This window comes from Cariama cristata, unplaced genomic scaffold (genome assembly GCF_000690535.1).
Source record: "Cariama cristata isolate BGI_N322 unplaced genomic scaffold, ASM69053v1 scaffold20490, whole genome shotgun sequence".
Classification (NCBI taxonomy): domain Eukaryota; kingdom Metazoa; phylum Chordata; class Aves; order Cariamiformes; family Cariamidae; genus Cariama; species Cariama cristata.
Window position 1 is genome coordinate 20,764 of NW_009595634.1, and position 25,575 is coordinate 46,338.

The 25,575-nt window shown below is 43.4% G+C and overlaps 1 protein-coding gene across 1 annotated transcript in view; it reads right to left on the reverse strand.

Annotated features, from left to right (window-relative positions):
* LOC104163771 (G protein-coupled receptor kinase 5-like) overlaps nucleotides 1-18,491 on the reverse strand; it is a gene marked incomplete at both ends in the record, with an annotated part of 37,231 nt that extends 18,740 nt beyond the window's left edge. Inside the window, 3 exon segments of the mRNA XM_009702888.1 lie at nucleotides 9,515-9,592; nucleotides 18,381-18,459; nucleotides 18,461-18,491. Coding sequence (XP_009701190.1) covers nucleotides 9,515-9,592; nucleotides 18,381-18,459; nucleotides 18,461-18,491 — 188 coding nt within the window.
* Between the last annotated feature and the right edge of the window lie 7,084 nt (nucleotides 18,492-25,575).

Below are 25,575 nucleotides of genomic sequence, written 5' to 3' on the forward strand. Positions count from 1 at the left end.
TCTTGCAGGAAAACAAACAGATCCCTGCTTGAATTCACTCCTCTGAGACGTAAGCCTGTAAACATGAGTAACCCTTCCCTTGCAAGCGATCCTCGCACGGAAGCCCACGAGGTATTTGCTTTGCATGAAGGTAGCTCATGCATGAAGGTCTGATCCGGGCTCCACTCCAGTCAACGGCCGTAGTACCAGCAGTTGCAGTGGGGATTTTGCAGAATTTGCCTTCCTCTTCCATTAGCAGGTCAAAATCCGGAGGAAACACTTGAGTGAAGAAATGAAAATCCAAAAGAGAGTTTGGGAAGGCCTTGAAAAGGATTAGGAAGTGAATTAAATAAACATCAGGCAGCAAGCAGTGGCCCACTCAGAGAAAGACTGGAAACACCCACAAAAGCAAACAAAATCACAGCCTAGCACTGCTGGAAACAGGGCATTCCCTAATCACCTGTGTCACACGATCCATTAACGATCATATGGTAACAGCCATCTGCAAAGAACTGAGAGGGAAGACATTTATTGTAGGAGATGACATACTGTTTGCAGTGGCATATTCCAAAAACTCAGCTTTGCTTATTGGACAAACAGCATCTGTGCCAGAATAATAAACTTGCTATACGCTTGATTTTTGACGCCATTCAGAGTCTGGCTTGATTAAAAAATAATAAATTAACATACAAACTGAGGCTTGGCATGCAGGTTAAGTGAGTTTTGTAAGTGTAGCTGCTTTACTGGGAAAAAAATGTTGAACATGAATAGTTTGAAGTGTCACATATCCGCAACTTAAATATGCTGATTATTTTAAAATCCACTTGTAATCAAAACTTTTCTTTTTAAAATCTTCTTATTTTCTTATTTTTTACACTTATCTAGTCCTATTTTAATGAATTGAAATATATTTGTTTTCTGTGAAATTTAAAACATTCCTTATGATAATGCTGTGATTCCTGGTTCCAAGTTAAAATAACATGCTCTAACATTATTAGCTTAGTGATTCTTCTAGTTGCACCATCCCAGCCAAAGGTGTCAGCCTCAGGCATCTCATCTGAATTCGCCTGGCCCATTCTTGTGAGGCTACTCAGCTACTGAAGTCTCTGGATGTATTTCCAGAATCCTAATTTCCTATTACAAGGGAATCAGATATGAAATAGGGTATGTTTAACTTCCATTTTCATCATGTACCTCTTCATTCTCTTCTTTGTTGGGATCAAGCATACGGTTGCCTGTTACTGCTTCTGAGTTTAGCACAATGCATCCTGAGCTCAGAGAGACGTTTGTTGACCCATTACGCTTCTGGCTTTAGAAATCCAAAGCTGAACCAACTAGGAAAGTGGCTGCAAGTTGCAGTGGGTGGCTAGAAGGGCTGTGGAGGTCAAGTGTTCAAAGGGCTCTCGTAGCATTGAGAAGTTGTGCACAGAAACCTGCATGGATACACCATACAACGTAATTCAGTGTATTCTGCATTACACCTAGCGTGGAATTCACTTCATTGCACTTTAATTATCTGAAAACCGAGACATCAAAGTCTCCCTGGGTTCCCTGTGGTCAGTGGGCAGAAAGAGGGACCTCATCTCTCCTACCCAGATGCCTCCCTGTGTTTGGACAACCAAGGCTGCAATATGTGTGTTGGGAGTGTAAGAGGCTGGGCTCAACAGAGGTCTATTTTAATGTCATTCTGTGCAAATGCACAAAAGCCATCTCCTGCAGGTTTCTGGATGTTTTGCAAGCCACTTTTTCGGACAGCTGGAAAAGGCTAATTCCTTTTTTCCCATGTGGGCAAAATTTTCAGGCAGAAGCAGCTGTTTCTGGGAAAGCTGAAGGAACCTTAAAGGGTTAGAACTAACTTCCCTGGACATAGGATAATCCATACGAACTGAGTATAAGTGACGAGGGGTATGCAGAGGGGATAGGGAAAAGATGACCCCCTGAAAATGAGGGGAGGAAACTATGATGAGCATATTCATTAGCCGAGGGCAGACAAGTACATCCTTCCTGTTTTCGGATAATCCTGAGCAGACGGCTCTTTATTTGCACAGTGTCCTCAGCCCTTTCAGATGCCCTGGCTAGTCTCCGAGAGGAGTCAAAGCAGCCTGGGGGGCCTGCCCTGCCTCAGCAGACAGATGTGAGCCAGGTTTACATGTGCGGTTAACATCAATTAGCTGAAGCAAGTTTCCGTTTTCCAAAGGGTCAAGTCAGAGTAATTCCAGCAAACACAGGGAAGCTAGAAGGCTTTTGCCCACTGACCAAGTCATCCCAATGATTTTCCTGACCACAAATGACAAACAGTTGAGAAGCATGTGAACTCGGGAGTGTGATCTCTCCAGAAAAACAAGGAATGAAAAGCAGAGCTTCAGCTAATAGCACTGCTTAACATAAAACCAGTGTAGTTAATGACGGCGGCCCAAACCTTCAACTAGTCTGAACAAATGCATTGCAGTTGCAGCCCTCCTTAAGTCTAAAGGAGAGGACACAGGACTGCCCAAGGACCTATGCTGGGACAGCATCACTGGGACAGAGCAGGCTCCAGGTTGTTTCCATAGGCTCTCATGCAGTTTGGCACCATTGCAAGAGACAGAAAATCCTCAGTAAGTGTTTAGTTAACTAACATTTGTATTACAAACAGTGGGTAAAGGATGAGGAAATAGAACTTGAGCAAACCGTGAGAAAATGCCTTTTAGTCTGAGACCACAGCAAAGGGACTCCTAATCAAGGCAACACTGATTTTTTTTAGATTCCTCTGCCACACTATATTACAGCCTGGTCCCAGTGATAGAAGAATGCTTATTAAAATAAATCCTGATTAGAAAGCATTAATTTGAGTAACAAGGTTGCCGTTCTGCTGCTCAGATATTTTCCCAGAATTGAACTTTGGAAAGATGAACTTATGCAGAAAGTACGCTGAGAAGGTACTTTCCTGGACTAAGACATAGTGATCAGCAGAGATATCGATCGTGCTGTCTCTGGAACAACAACAAGAATTATGAATTGATTTCTCTGGAGACTGGATTACGTATCGATTATGCTTGCTGCAAAGCATACCATCTCTGGCTAAAATGGTGCCTGCAGAGCAGTGAAGTCAATAGAAAGGGGAGATGAGAAATCCATTGAGTCAAAGGGTTAAGTCCCAGGGCAATTAATTAAACAGCAAACTCTCCTTGGCTTAAGTAAGGCCAGGATTTCTACTTAAGTATTTAGCATCCTGAAAAGTGTCCTAATAGGAACCCAAAGGACACAATGAATAACGCTTTGAGCAAGTAAATAATTCTCGCCCATCCTGAATCCATGTAACACACTGTGTTCAGACAGACACTTCATTCATTGCTTACTTCAACTGGGCCATTAATGAAATGCATAGGGTTTAGAAAAACCTGAAAACTAGCTGCAGAGATAACTCTTGGACCAAGCCTTAAGGGACCATCCACTATAGCCACTGAAAATCGATACTGTATTGGCCTTTTATCAGCAAGATAATAAGCTTACAGGGTGACGGAGATGACTCGTTGGATATAAGTGATATAAGCTGAATTTGTCTGAGAAAGGTAACAATGTAGAAAACAGTCCCTGAAGGCTCACCTTTCAAAACACAAAGCCTCTGTCTGGTATTAAACTCTGCAGATTGCTTTACAGAAGCTTAACGTTTCTTTCTTTCAGAGCTTCCCTTACAGTGACATTCAGCTTCTCTTTTGGCCATTCTAAAAACTAATTATAACATGTTCCCTCGAAGGCATTTAGTAAAACTAAACAGTTAGAGGAAGAGGTCTCAGTACTTGAATCCAATTCTTGGTACGGTAGACCTGCCCTTCCAGGATTCAGCCAGCATCATTAAAAAGCGATACACGAAACTTTCCTTATGGGAGATGGGAGTCTTTAGTGATCAGCAAAGATGACTCAGAAGCGCAAGTGCTGAAGTTTGCATTTATTTTGGTGGTGCAAATAGAAAGTGGGAAAGAAGTCTCAAGGAGAGAGCAACCAAAGGCAAAGATCCTCGTCATCAAGATTAGAGCAACGGTATGCAAAAAGAAAACTACTCTTTGGCAATGCACAGCGCTGAGAGAGGGTGTTTGTGAGCAGGAGCCTGGACTCTGTTGCATGGCTTTGTCCAGCAGGAGGGCTCATACATAATTTTAATTTCACCTCACCCATATTACATAGATGTTTTCTTCTCCATAAAGAACTGATTTGAGAGAAGAGCACATTTTAGCCAGCAGACAAGTGGAAGGCCAGGCACTGCTGACCAGCCAGTTTCCGTTTCATGGGACTTTTCCCTCCCTTCCTTATCCTATAATTGTTCATAAAAACAAAGACATATTTTCATTTAGCAAAATACCCATTGCTAGCCTTAGACTGGAGTAAGGAGGTTATTGCTGTGTCCAGCTAACCTCTTGCAGCAAAGAAAGAAATTGCAAACACGGCCTTTATTCTGGGCTTTTCCTGGAGGAAAGGAGACTGAACAGGAATTCAGATAAGAAAACTAATGCTGTTGCTGTTCTTCATATTTTGTGAAGTATATTAATGGGGATAACCATACACATTAGACATCCTATTCAGTAACATTTTTAGTACCCAGCTGAGTCCAAATATAAACTATAATAGCACATGGAGACTATCTTAAGAGCCATTTCAAATCAATTTAGTTTTATATAGTGTCTCTCAAAGTATCTCAAGGTGATTTGCAGTGAAAAAGAAAATAATGGGCTAGTGATTTAGTGGAGTAAAGCATGGCAGCTGTCAGGTAGGAAGGCAAAAATGCTGCATGGAGATGCAAAACTCTAATTTAAAAGCAGTACAAAGGTAAACATCTCTCTTTGCTCTTCCAGTACAAGAAGCAGCCAGGCAATGAAGCCAGCCTGGGTTCAGTTTAGCTCAACTGTTCCATGAAGCACTGAGGGCTTTTCCATTTACAGACAGAACTGGAACCTAAAAACGAAACATTCCCACTCAACTGCTGAGATTAGGAAAAGCCAGGAAAGAAATATTTGTGACCAATTCATTTTAGCAGTTTTACCATCATATTTCACAACCTCAGAAATTTTAGACTTCCTGTGGGTTGGACTTTTGCCTTACGGGCTTATTAAGTCAAGAAGGCAGCTTTAAGTGCCTTCTTCATGGAAACTGTTAAAGCCTCTCTTGAAGAAGCAAGACTCTAGTCAAGAAACATCGGTCTTGCCAATGTGGCAACCATTGCGTTGCTCCTGTTAAGCAAAGGCAGCCTGCAAATGGAGTACCCTTCAGATCGCAGTACTGAAGTGGCACTGGCCTCGTTGCGTCTCTTTCTCTTAACCGACAAGGCCCTCTCACCAGTGCTTGTCCCTGTGTAGCCTCTGAGGGGTAGCCACCGCACAGTCGGACCTCCTTGGAGACGCAGGTTAACAATTCTTCAGAGCATGTTTCAAGGTCGGGGATTGTCTTCAACTACGGGACACCTCTTCTGTGGGTTTTCACTCTCCTGCTCACCACTCAAGTGAAGCTGCTAAGGAAGCCATGCAAATGCTTGTATTTTGGCATCCTCGGCATGAAGATCACAGGTACTCCTTACATTTCCCTCCCATCAAATAGTTCGGAATGGCCTGTTGGATGTGAATGTTTCAAGAAACTTTAGAGAGAGGGAATACTAATGTCTTCCTTAGGTGAAGACCTGAGTACATAGAATCATAGAACAGCTCAGGTTGGAAGGGACCTTTAAAGATCATCTGGTCCAACCTTTCACAGGAAAGGGAGCCTAGATGAGATTATCTAGCACTCTGTCCAATAGCAGCCTGAAAACCTCCAGCAGTGAGGACTCTACCACATCCCTAGGGAGGTTGTTCCTACATGCTACTTTTTTGAGAGGCCTAAACCACCTGTTTTCCCTTCCAGGTGCCACGACACATTCAGAATTTGTCATCGCTGTTGCCTGTAGGCCAGGGAGATGGTGGAAGCCTGACCCACTCATGCCATCCCTGGCATCAACCACAACAAAAGGCTTCTAGACCTCTTCTCAACTTCCCCAGCGAGCACGTAGGGGCTGTTCAGGATGTCAAATTCAAGGTCGGGGATTGTCTTCAACTACGGGACACCTCTTCTGTGGGTTTTCACTCTCCTGCTCACCACTCAAGTGAAGCTGCTAAGGAAGCCATGCAAATGCTTGTATTTTGGCATCCTCGGCATGAAGATCACAGGTACTCCTTACATTTCCCTCCCATCAAATAGTTCCGAATGGCCTGTTGGATGCGAATGTTTCAAGAAACTTTGGAGAGAGGGAATACTAATGTCTTCCTTAGGTGAAGACCTGAGTACATAGAATCATAGAACAGCTCAGGTTGGAAGGGGACCTTTAAAGATCATCTGGTCCAACCTTTCACAGGAAAGGGAGCCTAGATGAGATTATCTAGCACTCTGTCCAATAGCAGCCTGAAAACCTCCAGCAGTGAGGACTCTACCACATCCCTAGGGAGGTTGTTCCTACATGCTACTTTTTTGAGAGGCCTAAACCACCCATTTTCCCTTCCAGGTGCCACGACACATTCAGAATTTGTCATCGCTGTTGCCTGTAGGCCAGGGAGATGGTGGAAGCCTGACCCACTCATGCCATCCCTGGCATCAACCACAACAAAAGGCTTCTAGACCTCTTCTCAACTTCCCCAGCGAGCACGTAGGGGCTGTTCAGGATGTCAAAGCTGCAAAAAGCCTGAATTGTGATTACTTGAAAAAGTGCGTCCCCGCCTCGACCATCTTGGCAAGTGCTGAGCTTGTTTAGTGGCCTCGGGGCTGGTGCTGAATGTTCTCATAGAGAGGTCTCCATGTGGGAGTTCATGTGGGAGTCTGCTAAATGTGCGGTGTAGCACCATCTTGTAGACAGTGGCTGCGTGAGTCACATCAGGCTGTAAGTACTGGTGTGATGTCTATTCATCTGGGAAAATCTTTTCTTTTCCTTTCTGCTGTGCAAGTAGTATATGTTTTATTAAATAAAGTGCATGTTCCCCATGCAAATGAATGCGCTTTAGAATGATGATATACTGACACATTGTATGTTAAATATGTATGACATTTAAAAATCTAAGCGAGAACTAAAAATCATTTATAAATATTAAAGAGCATAAAGTCTACTTTTTGTTTTCATTTTGCTTCTGATCCTGCACTCGGAGAAAAATACTCCTCACATTGTAAGACTGAATTATCTGTCCAAGAACCAAACCTATAATTTCATTCTATCAGTCAAGCTGTATGTCACACTATTTTTATATCAAGACAATCAGGCTCTTTGAAGCACAGACACGCACCTACTTAAAAGAAGCAATCCTCTGAAAGCAGCAGACTTTGGAACCAGTGGCAATTTGTATCTTTCAACGGACTGGGAACTAAATCGAGAACTGCAGCTCCTAATGAAAAGGTTTCTTTGCTGGCCAGGATGACATTCCGTTGGGACGTTTGGATCCAGATTCACCCCTTTTGACGGCAAGCATCTAACCTGGTTTCGAATCACTGACTTCTAATGGCTCAAAATGTGACCGTTGGAGATTCAGATTTCTCTTTCTTGACAGGAAAGCACAGTAGGCCATCTGAACTCCTAACCTGAGTACCTTAGTTAGGTATTTAAAAAGAAATCAAATTAATCCAGGCCTTGCTCTAGTTTTTTAATTATTTGTTCTGTGGGAGAACTATTAGAAAAATCTAGTATTCAACCCATTGCTATGGCACAGTCAACTTTCTCTAGGAAGTATTTTCTGCTACACAGGGCCTAATCATCCCTCTGGGATGAAGCAGAAGCTTCACATTAAGAAAAAAAAGTGCAGCAAGACCAATGTAGATGTTAATGCACCACCACCAGGGAGGCAGTTTTAGATTACAAGTGAAGGAGCCTATCTTTGTGTTTCCTTCTGCCCAAAGATGTTAAGGTAACTTGCAAATACCAGAAAAGTTTCAGAACAGACTGTAAATATCCTGTGCCCCTGAGAAATCAGGTACATAGGTCTAATATGAAGTGCAGAGCATGGCAGAGAATGGAAACTCCAGCTCTGGAGTCCCACTAATTTCCCTTCCTGTAACATCACCATTTTTTCTTGATGAAGAAGCAACTGCTCTCAGATTGGTCTTTGCTGCACATTCACTTACCTCACTAAACTATTCCACGTGCTTCTGCTGCAGTACGGATGGCAGGAGTGCCATGGGACAGCAGCGAAGGGATTTGGCACCTGGAAACCTGCACCAAGACTGCCTGAAACGAAGCAGTACTACCTTTCTCTCACTTTACTAGCTCTGCTGTCAGCAAAACAGCTTTCTCCATTTCCAGATGGGAACTGGAGCAGTGGGAAATATTTTCCCTCAGTATTTGTCCCTCGTTCCTCTGTTGACAGAAATTTTAAGACAAATGGTCATTTTGGTGGATTTAAAAAGCAGTGGAACTTCATGCCCCTAATGAACGGGCAGCAGGAACTCATACTGGCAGTGCTCAATGGCTGCACATGAAACTAGCCAGGCTCGGTAAATGAAACCAGATCCCAAAATGCACTCTGAGATAACTGAAAGTATGCATTGAAATTTATTGGAGGAAAATGACTGACTGGAAAAAAAGTGGTCTGCTATGCCCTTGCACCTCCAAAACATATTGTACCATTTAAACGCTCTAGAAAGACATCTGCCAAAAATGCAATTAATTCTCCTGAAAGTCAAATGTATTTCTCTTGTAAAACAGTTGAAGCAGCAATTGTACGTCTTGATTACTCTTATGAAAGCAACTTAGGAAAAATCCTAGGATTGTTCTCATGTTTGAAGTTGGATGTTTGTTGTTTACTGGCAGTGACTTTCGTTGCAAAGGCTAAATGCGGTCAGCAAATGATCGCAACACCCACCCCAAAAAAAGAGTTAGTCCCAGTGCAGCCTGTCCAAAATTCCCGCAGCAGATTTGTAGTTCTGTTTGGAGTGCCACCCCGTGGACACAGCCACCACCATGAGCTCCTTTCCTTCCAACAGCCCCAACATGCAACACTCGGGAACCGACAGCGGTGGAAATGAGAATGGGTGATAGCATCTCAAACCACGCTATCCCATGTCAGTCCTGCACATCCCTGGCTACCCTGGGGTAAATGGTGCTGGGGGAGGAGCGGGAATTTTTGTACCAAAATACAGTGTCTGTTACCAAAGACCACTTTTGCTGGTGCTTTCTAGACAACAGTATATGAAATGCCACCACGTCTTTTGAGCTGGATAGGAAATAATTGTGGCATCTGTTGATAACAGCTGAGATGTTCTGCATTACACCACAGAGGTAGAGCTTTGCACACCAAAAAGAGACCAGAGAAGCTCCCTGCTCATCCATAGATGAATTAAGCCCCTGGTAAGCTCAAGTTCATCCTTAGAAGTCAATTTCTGGGTTGGATTATAATTTTTTTCTCTCCAACTGTTTGTGTAAGACTTGCAGGTTTATTCACTGGAGATTGCCACCATAAATTTTAGAAGTCTGGTTTAAAAAGCCCGTAACAACCTTGTTTAGCAAAGGTGTGCCTTGCAGCATTCCTTCAGTAATGTCCCTTTGGCTGCCCCTTACCTCTGGGGTGAGGTATTTCATCACGATTTCCTTTCCTTTCTCTCCCAGCTTTTCATCTGGAGCAATTTCATATTCTGCCTGGAACAGATATAAACAAAAAGGTCAATATTTGCACTCATATTTCACCATTATAACTTGATTTTGGATGTGGCCTTAACGGAACACTGTGTCTGAAAAATCTGAAGGACAAATACCATTTTCTGATGGAAGTAAAACCCGTACACAGAATCTTATTAAAAACTTTCCACTATATTTTGACCAAACCCTAGTGGTGCATTTTCTGAGATGATGTCTCTTAGTTAACACCAATGCAATTTAATTAATTTATATTTTATAGCCTTGCCAAGCCAGCTTTCAGAAAGCATTCAGCGACAAGAGATGGCAACTTTATTTGGTTTTGCTGAAAGGGAAGGTGGACACAGAAGGTAAAATTATTTCTCTGAGTAGCAGAGAAAGTGAGTGTTCATTAATTCTTGCCACAGTGGTATTTCAAGCACCAAGTGAACTCCTTCAGTAGACTTTTTTGGTTGAATGTGTCCTTCTTACTTATTTACGTCTTCCCTGTGGTCTAACAATACTTCTGCAAAGCAGAGAGACTTGCCCATCACTTTTACTGATCCTTGACTCAGTCGCTCCGGAAGGCAGATCTAAGAGCCAATTTATCAGGCAGATTTCTTACGACCAAGATAAAACAAGAGAGATCATTTAGAGGAATACAACACTATAAGCAAAATTCTCTTTGACTTCCCTGGTGCATTAAAAAAGAGAGCAACGCATTCCCCCACACAAAGTCTATCTACATTTTAAAATTCTGACTATTCTATCTATTGAACCATTACTGATTTTGATGAGTTTCAGGACAACGTTTACATAAGAAACAAAAGCAGCATTACTTGTCCACCACCGAGACCTTAATCACTTCAGTTAAAGTTTTGGATCCATGGCAGGCACTCGAAGAAACCCGCGCCGCATGGGACCCCAGTGGCTAAATGACAACGACAAGTGCTTAGAGACATTCCCACTTGGCACTGCTCAGGATACAAAGCTTTAGCCTTAGGAGCAAAATATTTTCCCGAAAAAAAAGACGACAGCCTAACAGCTTTCATGACTGTTTATATTAAAAAAAGGATCCCAGAAAATCCTGCCAAACCAATTAAGTAACCTGGTCCAATACAAGCTGTCTGTGATGATAAATGAGGAGGAAGTCAAAAAAAAAAAAAAGGACAGTAAATCAGACTGAACTGGCAAACACTTGCAAGAACAAATTTCAGAACTATTGCCCATTGGAAGATGTATGTACTGCTCCGAGCTTAATGCAATAAATCCGAAGGCAGGCTGTAATGGATATCCTAGCTAAGCAGACCTAGAAATGACATGAAAACCACAATGTAGTAATAATGATATTTCCCATCTATCTGGCCAGTGCTGATGTAGCTATTGCAGCTTAAGTCTGAAGCTACACATTTATACACATACATAGCAGGTTGCTTGAACAATCTAGAATTATGATCTGATTTGGTTTGAGAAATTACAATGACCACAAATAACAGAGAAACCTGTATTGCTGATGAAAAATACACCAAAAGCTAAAATTCACCAGTGCAGTACTTCTCTTTTAGTGACCATTTTGGGGATGAACTGATTATGTTCTCATAAAACCTAATACAAGGGTTTAAAAAAATCTTTCATCTAATTTCCTGTCCTTTTAGATGGTATCTGAGCATGGGTCATTTCAGCTCTTAAAGCACTCTCGAATGTTTACAGCATCTTAACAGCATTTTTCTCCATGACTCCTTGCTAGGGGATACAGCAATGGCAAGAGTAACAGAAGAACAATTTTTTTACAGATGAAAGTTGCATCTTATTTAGACCTTATGGTTTATGGTTAGGTTCACAGACAAACTAGATGTTTTACATATAAAAGAAAACAGAAATAATGTATTTTAATAAAAGAAAATAATTGTACTTAAATGTAACTGTCTGTGCAGAAGGCTGCAAAGAAAGGCAAACTCCTTGGCATTGCCTCAGCATGGAAGCATCTAGGAGACTTTCCGAGTCCTTCATTCAATGCTATTGACAATTTAACCAATAATGACCATTTCTCTCTACTTCATTTGCTTTTAGACTCTGGATCCTGGTAATATATTGGCTTCCTAGTAAATAAAATCTGATTCAAAGTCATCATCTGCCATTTGAGGTGCACCAGGGACATGTAAAAAAACTTAGTGTCCTTTTTGCCACAGATGCCCTATTACATTTACATCCCATTCGAATTGTACCAGAAGCAAATCAGGATAGACCAAAAGAAGACAGAAGTTTAGGAGGAATTGGATCAGTGTTTTGAAATGCAATTCCTAATGGGATCCAGTGTATGCAGAGCTAAATGCACACACACACACACATACACAGAGTATCTAATTCTATCTCAAGATAGTTGAGAAGGAATAAATGGGAAGTTTAAGTATACTTGCATTTGACATCCTCAGAAAATGTGACACTGTGGTGGTGAAGGTAGGAAGTGACAGACAAGTGAGGATGTGAGAAGGAACCACAAGCTCCAAAGTGTGAACAGTGTTGATTTCACTGTAGCTCAAGTACTAGAAGCCCGTTTCATTTTGTTTCTAAGTTCATTACTATTTCTCTCTTCAGTGCCACTTTCAAGCTATTCTGCAACAGAAGCTGGTACATTTTCAGCCTGTTATTGCAGGAAGAATTACCCATGTAGAGAGACAGAGTGACTTCCCCACGCTCACTCTACCGCATGCCTGGGAAGCATACCAATGTCCTCAACTCTCAATCTTGTGCTTAAATCACAAGATACATCCCCTTCTTCCACAACACTCAAAAGCACAGCTATGGTTTGCAAATCCTTAATTGCTAGAAATAACATCATTACTTAAAATCCATGCGGAACAAAATATTTTCCATTATTCCTTTGATGAATCCAGGCATGTGTTCTCAAGGCTCCTGCTCTGAAGTCTAGCAGCTTCTCCATGCTCTAGTTAGGTCAGACAGGGCCTTATTCATAGCTCATAAACGAGGGGAGGATTTACGATCACCCTGACTGCATGGGACGAGCTGCGGGGAAGGCTCTTTCTGCGGGCAGGCGTGGATCCTTCAGTCCAAATGGTGAGAGGATGTGGGCTGGCCACCGTTTGTTGCTAACTTTTCTTTTGGCTGCTGTTTCGGAGGTAGTAGTTGCTTCGGTGGCTCCGGTTTCCCCAGAAGCAACTCTGGCCGAATGGGGGCACGGAGGTGCGAAGTATCCTTTCCTTTGGAGCAGCTGCCCTCGGGACGGGCTGAGCGAGATCAGATGGGAAAACACATTTCCACTGGGAAAAGGATCAATGTCCAGCCTGTGGCTGGCTGTGGGATGGGGCTGTGGGCTCAGGGATGGCTGAGCAAGAGGTTTGGGGGCTGGAGGGTGCCTGTGAGCAATGGAGAGCATCGCTGGGGCAATGGCACAGGGAGCCAGCAAGGGCTCGCGTCAGCAACCTTAATTCTGACACATCGTTTTAGTTAGTGTTTGATTTTCATCTTAATATTCTTTGAGTTCCTGAAACTGTATGGCTTAAAAATATATGAAAATTGAAAAATGGAGCCAAAGGGATCTCTCTGAAGATCTGGGAGGGCTCTCTCCCATGGCAGGTAGCTGCTGGTTGCCTGTGGGAGTGTGGAATGGTCACAGGAGTTGGTCCCTCATATCCGTCAGGAGATGGAGTTGGGAACAGATGCTTCCACCAGAGCAGCTTTGGTATCTCGGTAGAAGTCTGGAGCAATGGAGTCACCTTCTGAGCATCTGCAGGAGGCTACTAATGTTTCAGTCCCAATTTTACAGCTCTGCTTTCTCAGCTCCCTCCTCTGTTATCCCCAGCATCTCTCTGTGCTCCAACTCCTGCTCCTTCCTCTGGTTCCAGGCTCTGCCCCATTGTTGCTCTGTGCTCCAGTGACAGCCCCTGCACTTGCCTCCGCTGGAGATTTAAAATCTGTGACTGAAAATTGGATGGCAAAACCCAAACAGCTGGGATTCATAATAACTTGCATTTCTAAATGAAAAGTGAACTGGAAGCCACATTTTTCATATTTAAACGCAGGGCAAAAAGAGCCCTTTTGAGTGTTTAAAAACACATTTTGAGTTAATGAGTTTGTTGATATCAACAAACTGGCATTTCTGATGGAAAAAGCCTTGAACAGCTTTAAGACACACATACACAGATGGTTTATATACCATGTAAGGGCCTTTTAACCACATAAAATCTCCCTAACAGCAAGACAGGGTTTTTACAAATGGCATTAAATGGATGCTTGTGCATCCTTTTACCCCAGAGAAGTGTAACGTCTAGTGAAGTGCTCAGTTGAAAAGTCCACCCAAGGAGACCGTGCCTCTCACCCTGTGCCCAGACACCACAAGCAGAAACAAGCTGGAGAGGCAACAGGGCTATTTTCCTCCAGAGGATGTATTTCTGTGTGACTTGAGTGCAAAGAAGTAACATCGTACAGGTTAGAGAGAAAATAGTGTCAGGTTATTTTCTCTTTGACCAGAATTAGCCACGTTCTCCTTCAGTCAATCTAAATCTGGTCCACATTAAAATGTTAAAAGCCCTCCCCTGGAAAAAAAAAAAAAAATTAGCCACATTTTCCTTCCCTTCAGTCAATCTAAATCTGGTCCACATTAAAATGTTAAAAGCCCTCCCCTGGAAAAAAAAAAAAAAAAATAAAAAATGAATGTGAGTAGATGAAGCAGGAAAGGGAGTCCAGAAGCTAAAGTCTTCGTTATAACGGCACACAAAAATCACAGCAGAGGAGAGGGAAATGTCAGGAGCCGGCACCCCAGCGATGTGCTGTTGAGAAGGGGACAGGGGCAAGAGGTTCCCGCTGAACTGCTGCCTTGTGCTGCTGGAGGCATGGGCTGCAGGGAAGGAAACACGTCTTGCTAGCAGATTCCCTGCTCACTGATCTGCCTTTCAGCACAGGAAACGTACCCCCTAACACTTTATTTTAATGGCTGTCTTTCAACAAAGTTGTATGATGTCGCTAAAATATTTGTGAGCGCAGCAAAACGTGCTTTGGGGCTGTGCGTGAATTCTTCGTTAAGGGCTTACAGGGGAGCTGATTTAATCACCAACCATCTCCATTTAATGATAATAGTTTATGTTCGCATAGTTCCTTCATCTGAATGGCTACATAAGGGTTCGGTGAACTGGTCATAAGGGTTTGGTGAACTATTCATGGGAGATCTTTGTGTTCACATGCACACAGATAAGCATGCAATGCATGCAGAGGCACAAGTTGCAGCCATTGGTACTTCGTACTAGGTATTTTATATAGTTAAGTCAGGACCTCTGTCGTGAAATTGTTTGCACAATAGCTGTAAAAAGAAATGGCTCTCTGTCCTTATAGCCTTACCGTACCAGCAAGGAGAAGGGGTTGCTGTCCCTGCTATTTCCCAGATAGCCAGCCACACTGATGGCCGTTTACTGGTCCCACAGCAGCAGTGGGAACCAAACACCCACACTTCCACCAGCGCCGCACTGCAAAGCTCTGTATCTCTTCATTTTTATTGCTTTTATCGTTTAATGTTGGGGCCTACTGCTTACAAACCACATATCTTTGTAGTCTGTTTTACAATTGTGGCTAATTACCCAAACACTGTTCTCAGAAAACATGCAGAAACTTTATGCCTCTGAGCACTTTAAACTCAATTATTGGTTGAAATTGGCCAAGGTATTCACAAGTTTCAGAGGGAACTGACAGATACACACCCACATGGATGCAGAATTTAATGATACAAATCCTGTTTTCTTCAGAAAGCAGCCTAACAACTGTTTAACTGCACAGACAAAAACCCTTAGATGCTGCTATAATTAGAGTTGCAGGAGACTACATCAGACCAGGTTAGTTACTTCACCCAACAGCTGAAATAAATGTCCAGCAAAGAGGGGATTTTCGTTTTTTCTCTTTACGTATTCTGGTCTTCAAGGTCTGGTTGATTTTACCAGTCTTTTTGGAAGCAAAGGTGGGTGAGCGAGCTTGCAAAACTTAGTCTCGCATAAGTATGGGAATGGACGTTGCTGAGTGTCTGACTCAGCTTCTGGTTTCCTCCCAGGAGCCTCGATTGCTGCTTTCCTTGCAGGCAGTTGAGTGCACTGGTTAAAAACCTGTGTTAAAAATTGGGAGGCATCAATTACTGGCTTCTGCCAATGACTCACTGTGTGACCTGGTAAAGTCACTTAGCTCTGTAAAACAGAGGTGGTCCTACCTCTCAATGAGCAAAAAGCTCTGTGAGTCTCTCATGACAAGCTAAATATTTTCCTCTATTATTTTTTTTCTTTTTATTTGATATTACATAAAAGCTAACTTTTGCATCTCATGTTAGAAACGTAAGTCAAAAGAAAATGGCGGTGGAGGCTTTTTCTGCTTGGGGCTTGTTACAGCAGGAGGTCTCTAAAAAGTTTCAGGTTCCTGGTGGTCTCAGAATAGGGCTGTAAAGTCAAATTTCTGGTCTTATTATAGGACTTTTTTGCCTAACGTAGGACTTGGCCTGAATCCCACTACTCACTCAACGCAGTGTGACCCCGCTGGGCGAATTTCAGTAGCAATAATCCAATTTAATGGCTGTGGGTTGTGTTGCTCGACCTTAACATTGCCTAATACAAGGATTTTCATGGGTGGAGAGCAAGCTTCTACAGAATTTGAAATCAATAAACAAAGGAGACTGCTGTTAATTAGCATTAAAAAGAAGGCAGAAAGGGTAAATATTTAGACCTCCACACAGCCAGGTATTTTGTTCATGAAATCCTTGTACCACCAGTCTGAGCCTAACGGAACAGACCGCTGGCCCAGTAAAAGTATGCAGGGTAGCTCCAGTCTGCAAAAGCAACCCGGGGGTGGGTGCAAAGCACATCCTTGCAAAAGGATTTGGGGATATCAGTCCGGGATTGCTCGGGGAGGGAGCTTTAAAACAAAGCCAGTCGCACCACAAGCTTTCACAGGACTGGTGTCGCCTGTGCTGCACTGATGCTGGGAGGACACGGAGTTTCATTGCCTGTCACCGCTCCACAGGGCTTTGGGAACATGAGATGACACAGTGCCCTCAATTCCCGTGGCCAGAGCTGCTGGGAGAGGCTGCGGGCAGCGCCGCAGCCAAGGTTATCACGCGGTGCTCCGGGGATGGTGGCACTGGGGAACACACACATGGAAGGGGGGGAACGGTAATGTTTCCTTTTGCCCAGATGTTCTTACCGCTGTCACCTTAACCGGTACGCCCTGAGCGCCTACTGCCAGGTGTGTGCAGGGCTCACACAATGTGGGCTTGTCCTCTGCAGCCCCTGGGTGCTGCTGGAACCAAAACGTGAGCAGGTTGCAAGGAGGCATGAGAAAAGAACAGAGCCTCGCTGGCCCTCTCCAAACTGAGGACAGCTTTGTTTCTTCTGTCTGAAATTAAAACCACTTGGAAGCAGTCTTTTGTGGCTGTCTCCCAAAGGATCTCTGCAGTTTCCTAGAGGGACGGCCATTGCCTCTCTCCTGGAGTGTCACACCTTACGTGGCATTTCTGCAGGGATGCCTTCCCCCAGACAGGTGCGTGGTGTTTCATCAGTGGCAGACACCTCACTAGACGATGATGGTTTGGGGCAGGAGAAACACATCCAGGGTACCTGAAATGTCCTCCTGCCTTCTGACTTTGAGCACAGCTGCACAGAGTGTTTGTCAGATGTAGCCGTTTCACGTACTTTGATGGCTAAACCTTTCACTAGGGAAAATCACAACCAGTGCTAGGAATATCAGGTAGAAGTTGTGACCAGCTAAAACTGCTTTGAATAGGACTTTATTCAACACTTTCTGTGATGCTGTAGATTTGCTGTAGATACTGCAGTACTAGCATAAACTTTAAGTGACCACATGCCCTCTCCCAGACTCTTACTTTTACAACTTCAGTGCAATCCTCACATCTCCCTATACTTCAGAATAGCTTCATCATGGTACCAACAAAAAAGTTGTATTCCTGTTGGTATGCATCATTTTGCTTTTGACTACCTGTGTTAGCCAGAGAGTGAAGCCCCACTGGACACACACTCAGCAGTGACAAGTTCATCTTCCTCTCTGGTAAAATGTAGCCTTTTGGCTGATCAAAACCCTACCTTTCCGCAGGCTCCCAGCAAGAAAGCCACTGAGAGACTTTTCTACTGAGAATAGCTTCTCCTGCTGGGACTACACACGGCCAAGTGGGAAACAGCGTCAGGCCCCCCCGGGGCGGTGGTGTGTTGCTCAGTGGCTGGGTTAAGTGATAGCTCACTGAGGTGGAAAATGGAGCAGATTTGTTTCTCGGTGACCTCAACCAAGTCCCTTCTATACCCTGTGGCTCTGTTTTCCTATTTGAAAAACCAGGATAACAATCAGGATGCCCTTTGGAAATCACCCTGAAGTCTACCGATAAAAAGGCTTGGTAAGAGATAGATATTAGTATTATCATACTCCTCGTCCTCTCTTGTCAGTCCATTCATCATCTTCCCTTTCGTCCCAGTGCTTCCCAGCACTGCAGGCTTCACTCACATCAAAAGACATTACTCACAGCAGTTCAGCTGCTTGGGCACTGACATGAAGGGAGGCTACACCAGCCCCATGCCGGGGCGCCCGTCCTTATCCCGCTCTGACAGCTCGCGCTCCCCAAGGCCGGTACCAACCCCATGTGTAGCGCTGCCCCTCTGCCACCAATGATGCTGGGATGCTGGGGAGGTCAGCTCTGCCCGCTGCTTGCTCAGGTGCGTTAGACACAAATCACAAAACAGCGATTTCTTGGGGTCAGGGGAGTCTCCTCTGTCAGGAGAGCCCTGCGAAGCATGCCGAAGTATCACAAGAATTGACTTACCACCGAGTCGAGGAACCTAATGCAGCACTCAAGCTCGGGTCGAGTTTCACAGAACTGCCGAAAGAGAAGTCTTCCAAAAATGCTTTTCACATATGCTGCAGTAATCTCTCTCTAGAGGCAATAAGGAGAAGAAGAGAAGCATGAAAATGAGAGGAGCTTTGCCTTTTGGGTTGGTTAGGAGCTTAAAGCATTACAAGTGATTGCAGAATGATGACCCCAAATCAGAGCTGCTGCCTTTTCCCCGCCACCACATTTCAGGTATCCAAATACAAATATAATTAATGGCTTTAAGACTCAAACAAGAGAGGCTCAATTTTATAGAGATGATGTTAGTAAAAGTCCCACAAAAGCCATTCTGCTATTATGAAAAAATAATTTCACATTTTTCTGTGGTGGAAATATATGCACTCTGCAAAGGTACCGCTCAGACTGGTGGTATTTGTGGGAATGTGGGGAGCAAATTACAAGCCCTTGGAATATGAGTCATATATTAAAGGGCAGGAAAAGCTGGAATTTGTGGAGACCTTCCTGGATGCTTCCTAGATATGCACTAAAGTGCCCCTGATCTCTGAAAATGCTCAACCCACTCTCTACTAAACAATTATTGCAAACTAGGTATTTTCAAAGGTTTCAAAATTTCTGCTATTTACTCGCTGAGCATTCACGAACGGATGGAGCATATGGCATCTAGCTGGTTTCAGTTTCACACAGCACTCCTTTACAGAACTGTATTTCCCCTTAAATGCCACGTTTAAATGCCATTCCCCTGCGCTGGTGCATCCAGAACCATCACTCCCCACAAAGCAAAAGGTCCTTTACCCATCACAGGGACTAGCCGCAGCAAAACATGGGAGAAGGGTAGGCGTCATTAACTGGCATTGCACCAGTACAAATGCCGAGGGCTTTGGATATTTTTCTGGCAAGAGCAGCAAATCCCCCAGCCTGTTTGGAGCAGCAGTACTTGCTCAAGACACGTTATTCCTCTAGAAGCACACACATGTCAAACAACATACTGTGTTTCCTTGAGCGTTCCTCTCACCACCCTCCTCGCTGCCATATGGCACTTGCTGTTATTATGGAAACAACCAGCTTCTAAACACATAACATAGCACTGCAAACAGACATAGGAAACCCACACAAGTTGTCAGCGCCTTGGTTACTTCTCTCTCAGGCCTGGAACCGCTCCTGAGATGTCTTTTATTCCCCTTTTGCTTTGGCTCCCTGCACCCTTCAGCTTCATCCACTCCAAGGAGAAAATCTGCAGGCACACGGCTGCGATGGAGCTCGCCTTTGCCATGGAGGCACGCAGCCGAAGGGCTCGCTCATCACAGGTTGTGTCCTGGGGACCATGTTCTGCAAAACCAGGACATCCTACCTGAACGGAGAATGCCATACAAGATGTTGGACTTGCTGACCTGTAGCTGGGTGCCAGATGGGCAGGAGCACCCAAGGTTGCCTCTTGTAAGAGGAAGGAGGGTGCTTGCCCAGTGCTGTGCCTGTGGGCAGGTATGGCTGTGTAAAATCACTGTGTAAATCCTAACTTGACCTCCAGTCTATCCAACTATCAGCCGCAAGCCCGTGGCACTGGTTTCTTTGCATGAGCTGGAGCCTCCAGTGTGGAACATCACGACACAGACACGTATGGCGAGAAAGCCACGGGTTCGCTTGGACGCTGAGCAGCCTCGGGGATGTCCTGGAGAGTGGTACGAGGTTGTGCTGCTTGACCAAGTAGCTTTTTGAGCAAGAAGGTAATTGCTGAAGGGATGTGTAGACACGCATGGTGCTAAGGTAAGCAAAGGAGTTAGGAAAGAGCCTGAGTGGATCAAAACAGCAACTCACAATGTCCCAGAAGCCGGCATGAAGCCAGAGGCCGAGCAGCTCAGGTGAGCTCTCCTGGGAGGTTTGGAAGTTGAATTACATCTGTCTGATGCTGTTTTCTGCTACCCTGACTAATTAACTCTTCTGAGGGTGTGAATACAATATACACCCTGACTATGGGTAGCACACAGCCTGTCTGATGGCAGGACTCAATCCCTCCAGAAGCTGAAACCCATAGCAAGCTTCCTCATGTTAAAAAAGCAGTGTAAAAATGAGACTGTCTGAATTTGTAACAGAATAAAGCACAAAGGAACAAATACATTAATCAGCGAGTTTGCCCTATATTTTGTCTCATACAGTGCTGTTTGATGCACAGTGACAATGCTTGTTGTACAAAATGCAGTTAGTTTATCAAAGTTGTTATGATATGGTGACACGCACTGTAGTAGAGGATGCTTTTCTAAATACAGGGCTGGTGATATCAGCTAAGTAAGCGTGCAAATTGCACATCCAATAACTGTACTTTACTGCATAGCAGGAAAAGAAAACAAGCAGCTAAACACTATTACATATGTGGATAAATGAAACATAAAGAAGACATGAGCACAGACTTCCTCTTACGGTAGAAAACTTGGCCAACACGTGAGAAGGGTGACCCGTTCGTAATGAGGAAAAAGGAAATACCAGAAATAATCTCTGAAAACACAAGAGCCAGAGCAGTTCCCTGGAGCCATCCACTCCTCAGTCATGTTCGTTTAAGTGCTGGATATACCAATACAGACAATAAATACATGATGCAACTGCTTTCATTCCTTGTAGATGACACAAAATATTTTTTTAGGCCCTGATGTTGCCATTGGCCTCACTAAGTCAGCTAAAGGAGTCTGCTCTCAACTAATTCTTGGGATGCATGGGCCCTGGAGTGGACTAAGAAAGAAAAACACCTCTCTCAGCTAAAGCAGAGAAACGGAGTGGATAGTTTTATTATAGCAAAAGAAGCAGAAGTGTTTTAACAGCGTGCTGCACCCCGGAGACCTGGCTGAAGCACCCCGAGCCGTGCTCTGGAGCTGGTGCGGGAGGGGAGGGGATGGAGAGCCAGGCGGGTACCGCAGCCAGGGGCTCCCTTGGGCTGGGGCTAATTGTCGTGTTGCTCTCGGTCCGTCTGCCAGTAAAAATATCCATCCAGTTTCAAAAGTTTAAAAAACAGAAAGAATGATTTCCTGAGGAAATGGAAATGTTAAACACTTGGAAGTGAAACCATATGCTTATGATGATGAAGTGTAACTAAAACAGCTCTGAGAGCGATATCTTTGGTAGTCAGACCCTCCTGCTTCAGTGCAATCCTGTTTAACACCTGCAAAGTCACCCAAAACGGGGCTGAAAAGCTGGGTAGGTCAAAGCCCTAAGAAAGCACTCACTTCTCGCTGATGCCAAACTCTTTATTTAGAAAATATCACTGGCAAATAATGTGCACATGCAAGTGAATTCTTTATCTTCCTAACAGAGTAACGACACAGATTAATATAGAAAAGGCATTATATAAAATGCCATCATAAACATTGATAAGATAAATAAAGATAAATAAAGTTTATTCTAAATTCTCCTGACTCATTTTGCCCTTTAGTCCATAGCTTATGTATTGAAATACTACTTTAAAGAGCACCGAGCACACAGAACATACCAAAATAGTTACGCCTGCGTACAGATAACACCATTGTCATTCAAAGCCTATGGCCAAATTTGTTCCCCGACAGATACTCTGGTAAGGTTCTGAAAAAGATCTACACACATGCCTAGGAAAAATAGTCCTATTAATAAAGTTTCATACTGATCAAGACACACCAGTGATGAAGTGAAAAACACAAAACAAGGTAATGAAGCCAGCTGCTGATGATAAAATCCCTGACTTTCAAGTAAAAGGGGAAAAAAGATCTAATATTTCAGTTAGATAAAAACCTCTTTGTGCCTTGTGAAGATTTTTTTGTCTTAATTTCCCATTTAAATACCTAGCATTTTTTTTCTTGGCTCAAAATAGCACCTTAGCAATTTTGGAGAGAAACTGTGGTCTGCAGAGAGACCCTTCTCTTTCACTTTTGCAATATGCCTGTGGGTTTTGATGGGTTAGTGGCGAGCTACAAAACCAGGTGATGACTCTTGGCTGAAAACCAGTCTTCTCTGATATTGTTTCATTCAGTGTAAACTGCAAGTGTCTAAGTGAGACTGCTATGGAAAGTTATACTTCTCTTTCTGGGCAGAAGCCCTCGTTTTGAAGGGCTACTAATCCAACACTTGCAATCAGCTGGTGAGGCTTCCTCCTGCGGGGGTCTGTGGGAAAGGATGAGCTCAGTTGAAATCTCATTTTTCAAGTCTACAAAAGCCAGGAACATCTTTTTGGCTTTTTGGTCATGACTGGTGTGGCCAATGATTGCCCTTAGGTACTACCTGTTATGTAGCATTTTATTTTCCAACGTACTGGAATCCCAAGAGAAGATATTTCAAAGAATCGCCAAGAAGACATGCACCATGCGGCTGCACGGGAAAATTTGGACTTGGCCTCTGGATCTCTGCTCTCCTTGGCATTAAATCATCCTGGATTAGAACTGAGTAAGATCCAAATGCAATGTAATTCTGCTGCCTAAAAAAAACACCCAAAACCCAAACAAACCAAAAACCCCTCCTAAACACCTGGAAACCCCAAAGTGGATGTAGGAAAAATTAATTGTTCTTTTCCTGCTCATGCTCAACGACCCAAGACAAGAACTCACCTTCCCTTCCCAATTTATTTGTCTGCTTCTCTCCTCCTCTAGCCTGCTTTAGTCCAGAACAACAAAAATCACACCAAACTCATGGAAGAAAGCATTCGAACACGAGGCAACCCTTGGTCTCTACGCTGAAGCTGGACAATAGGGAGCAGCATCGGAGCCAGAATGGGCTAGCAGATAGTTCGTAAGACTGCTGGCACACCAAAAGTAAAACTTTCTTTTCCCAAGGGGCTGAGGCCTATCAAAGCAATTCCTACCAGCCCTGGGATGGATGGAAATTTCAGCTAGAGATGTCCCAAAATCACACGCCTCCCTCCTCATTCAAACTCAGGGAAGATGCTGCTAAAAGAGATCCTAACCACCCCAGCCTAAATCCAAAACCACTTCTGATTTTTTTGCCCATCTCTGCTTTCTACATGTAAGCTCTCTTACAGGGGCACACAATGAAAAGGAGGACAAAAGCAGGGACTAAAAGCAAGATCAAAAAATATGCAGCACAACTGAACTAAACAGACTCTCACAGCCCATTGTACAGTGTGCACTTGTAGCAATTTCCTTCTTTTTTGTAAAAAAAAGAAGACTAAAGCCTTTAAAGTTTACAGGATTGCTTTGTGTCCAGTCAGGGTACTAATGGAAAACAAATTGCGCCTTTAAACACTGAATAACCCCATTTAGAGCTATATTAATATAAATACATTTCTCATTTAAAACCCGCAAGTCTAACACTAGTGCTTATAAATGTCTTATAATTTACTGCTGCTCTTCTCCAGCCGAAAGTGGAATTACCACTGTCTATGTATAAACTTAATAAACAGTAGATACTAAACTGCCTAGTCTTTGAGGCTGATGAAAGTTGCTTGTTATCAAAGGATCCTTTGTGGATGTTTTAAAAGGATTTAAATTGCTTTGATTGCATTATTAACAGTGTCTGTGTTGCTCTTGTATTTCAGAATAATCTGGAAAGCTGGAACATTAGCTCTTGCATTCTACAAAAGATGGTTTTTCATCGCTAATAAATATGCTTCAATACAAAAGATAATCCTTGTGTTCAAAAGTAAGATCCCGAAATTGGCCACGTTAACACTTCTGCAGACCCACTTACTGCCTTCTGATTTTTCGACGGTCTTCAGTACTGGAGATGTCACGGCCAGTCAGAACTTCATAAACTTTGTTGGGATCCCATGTACTTGCAGTGAAAAACGTATCAGGTTTCTTTCTTTGAGAAACTGAAAATATGGGCCCATTTTTGATGAAGAAACATGGATATTGCTGTTTAAACGGTAGAACCTGGCCAAGTACATGTACAATAAGGTAGTGAGGGATCTCCTTTTCATGGTGACTACTTGGGAATGTTGCAGGAATGGGAGGAAGCAACAGAAAGGAGGTTTCTCGTCATTTTTTTCTGGGTTTTGGTGTTTGGTTTGGTTTTTTGTTTTAATATGGAAATGTGTTGTTGAGATGCTGAGGACTCTCCATTTGCCCTGTCTCCAGCAATGCATTTAAAAAGTGAGGCAAGCCAGATGGTTAGAGAACACAAGACAGGAATGAAAATGCCTCATTTCAGTTCATTCAAAAATTCCCAGGAACTGTGGCTGTAAGTCATGTCATAAAAGTCTAATACAAGCATCTAGGCTCCCGTGGGAATTCAGTTACCAGTACAACTAATATTCTGTGTCCTGCAGGCCTCAGTGGCATGCTGGATTTATAAAATGGGGCTAATAGCACTGCCCTACCCCAAAGCAGCATGGCCAGAATAAGTACATTAAAGAGTGTGAGCCCGGAGCGCTACTGGATAGCCCTGTGGCTCCTTGCTATTTACTTGCAATGCAAACTCCCTGGAGCGGAAATTCAGTCCAAGAGAGCACAGCAGAGTCTTTTTATACATTAACCGCTATACTGCTCCATAACTTCACCTGGCACTTCACAGAGATTAAAAACGATGACGTAGCCCCTGTCTTGGAGAGTGTTTATCTTGGCAGGGCCAGAGCTGCGCAGGTGCAGGACAGAAACTCCGAAGCCAAGGGCCGTGATGAAGTCCTCTTGCTGGTGGCACAAGCACGCTCCCTCTAACAATAAATATTTCATCTGTTTTCTTTATTTTTTAATAAAATATGGAAATTGTTACAACTTATGACAGGATAATGGCTTGACAGAAACCTTATTTTAAACGGCAGCTTGTCCCGGTGTGCAGTTAAAACCAGCACTTCACCACTGTAGAAAGCTTTAGACCTTACATATGAAGCCCCAGGGAAGAACTTATTTTTTGGTCTTGATTGATTTTTTCCCCTTGAATTCAGGGTTTTCTACAAAAAACTTGGAGATCCTCACCTATGCTGTTACAGTGAGTGTTGCTTTGGCACTGGCTATCCAAGTTTAATTAATTAAAAACACAAATGCAATTGAGTTTACTTGAGACAACGGAATTACCCCAAACTGGTTTTAAGTCCTGCCAACTTAATTTTCTCTGCTTGTCAGCTGTCTTTTTTAAAACAAACAAAATTTAATCTCCTGATCATCGAACATCTGATGTAATTATTCAGATGCCGACAGTGTTTGCTTTGTATAACTTTCCTTATTTCCACTCTTTTCATGGTATTAGGCTACAGGGATAAACT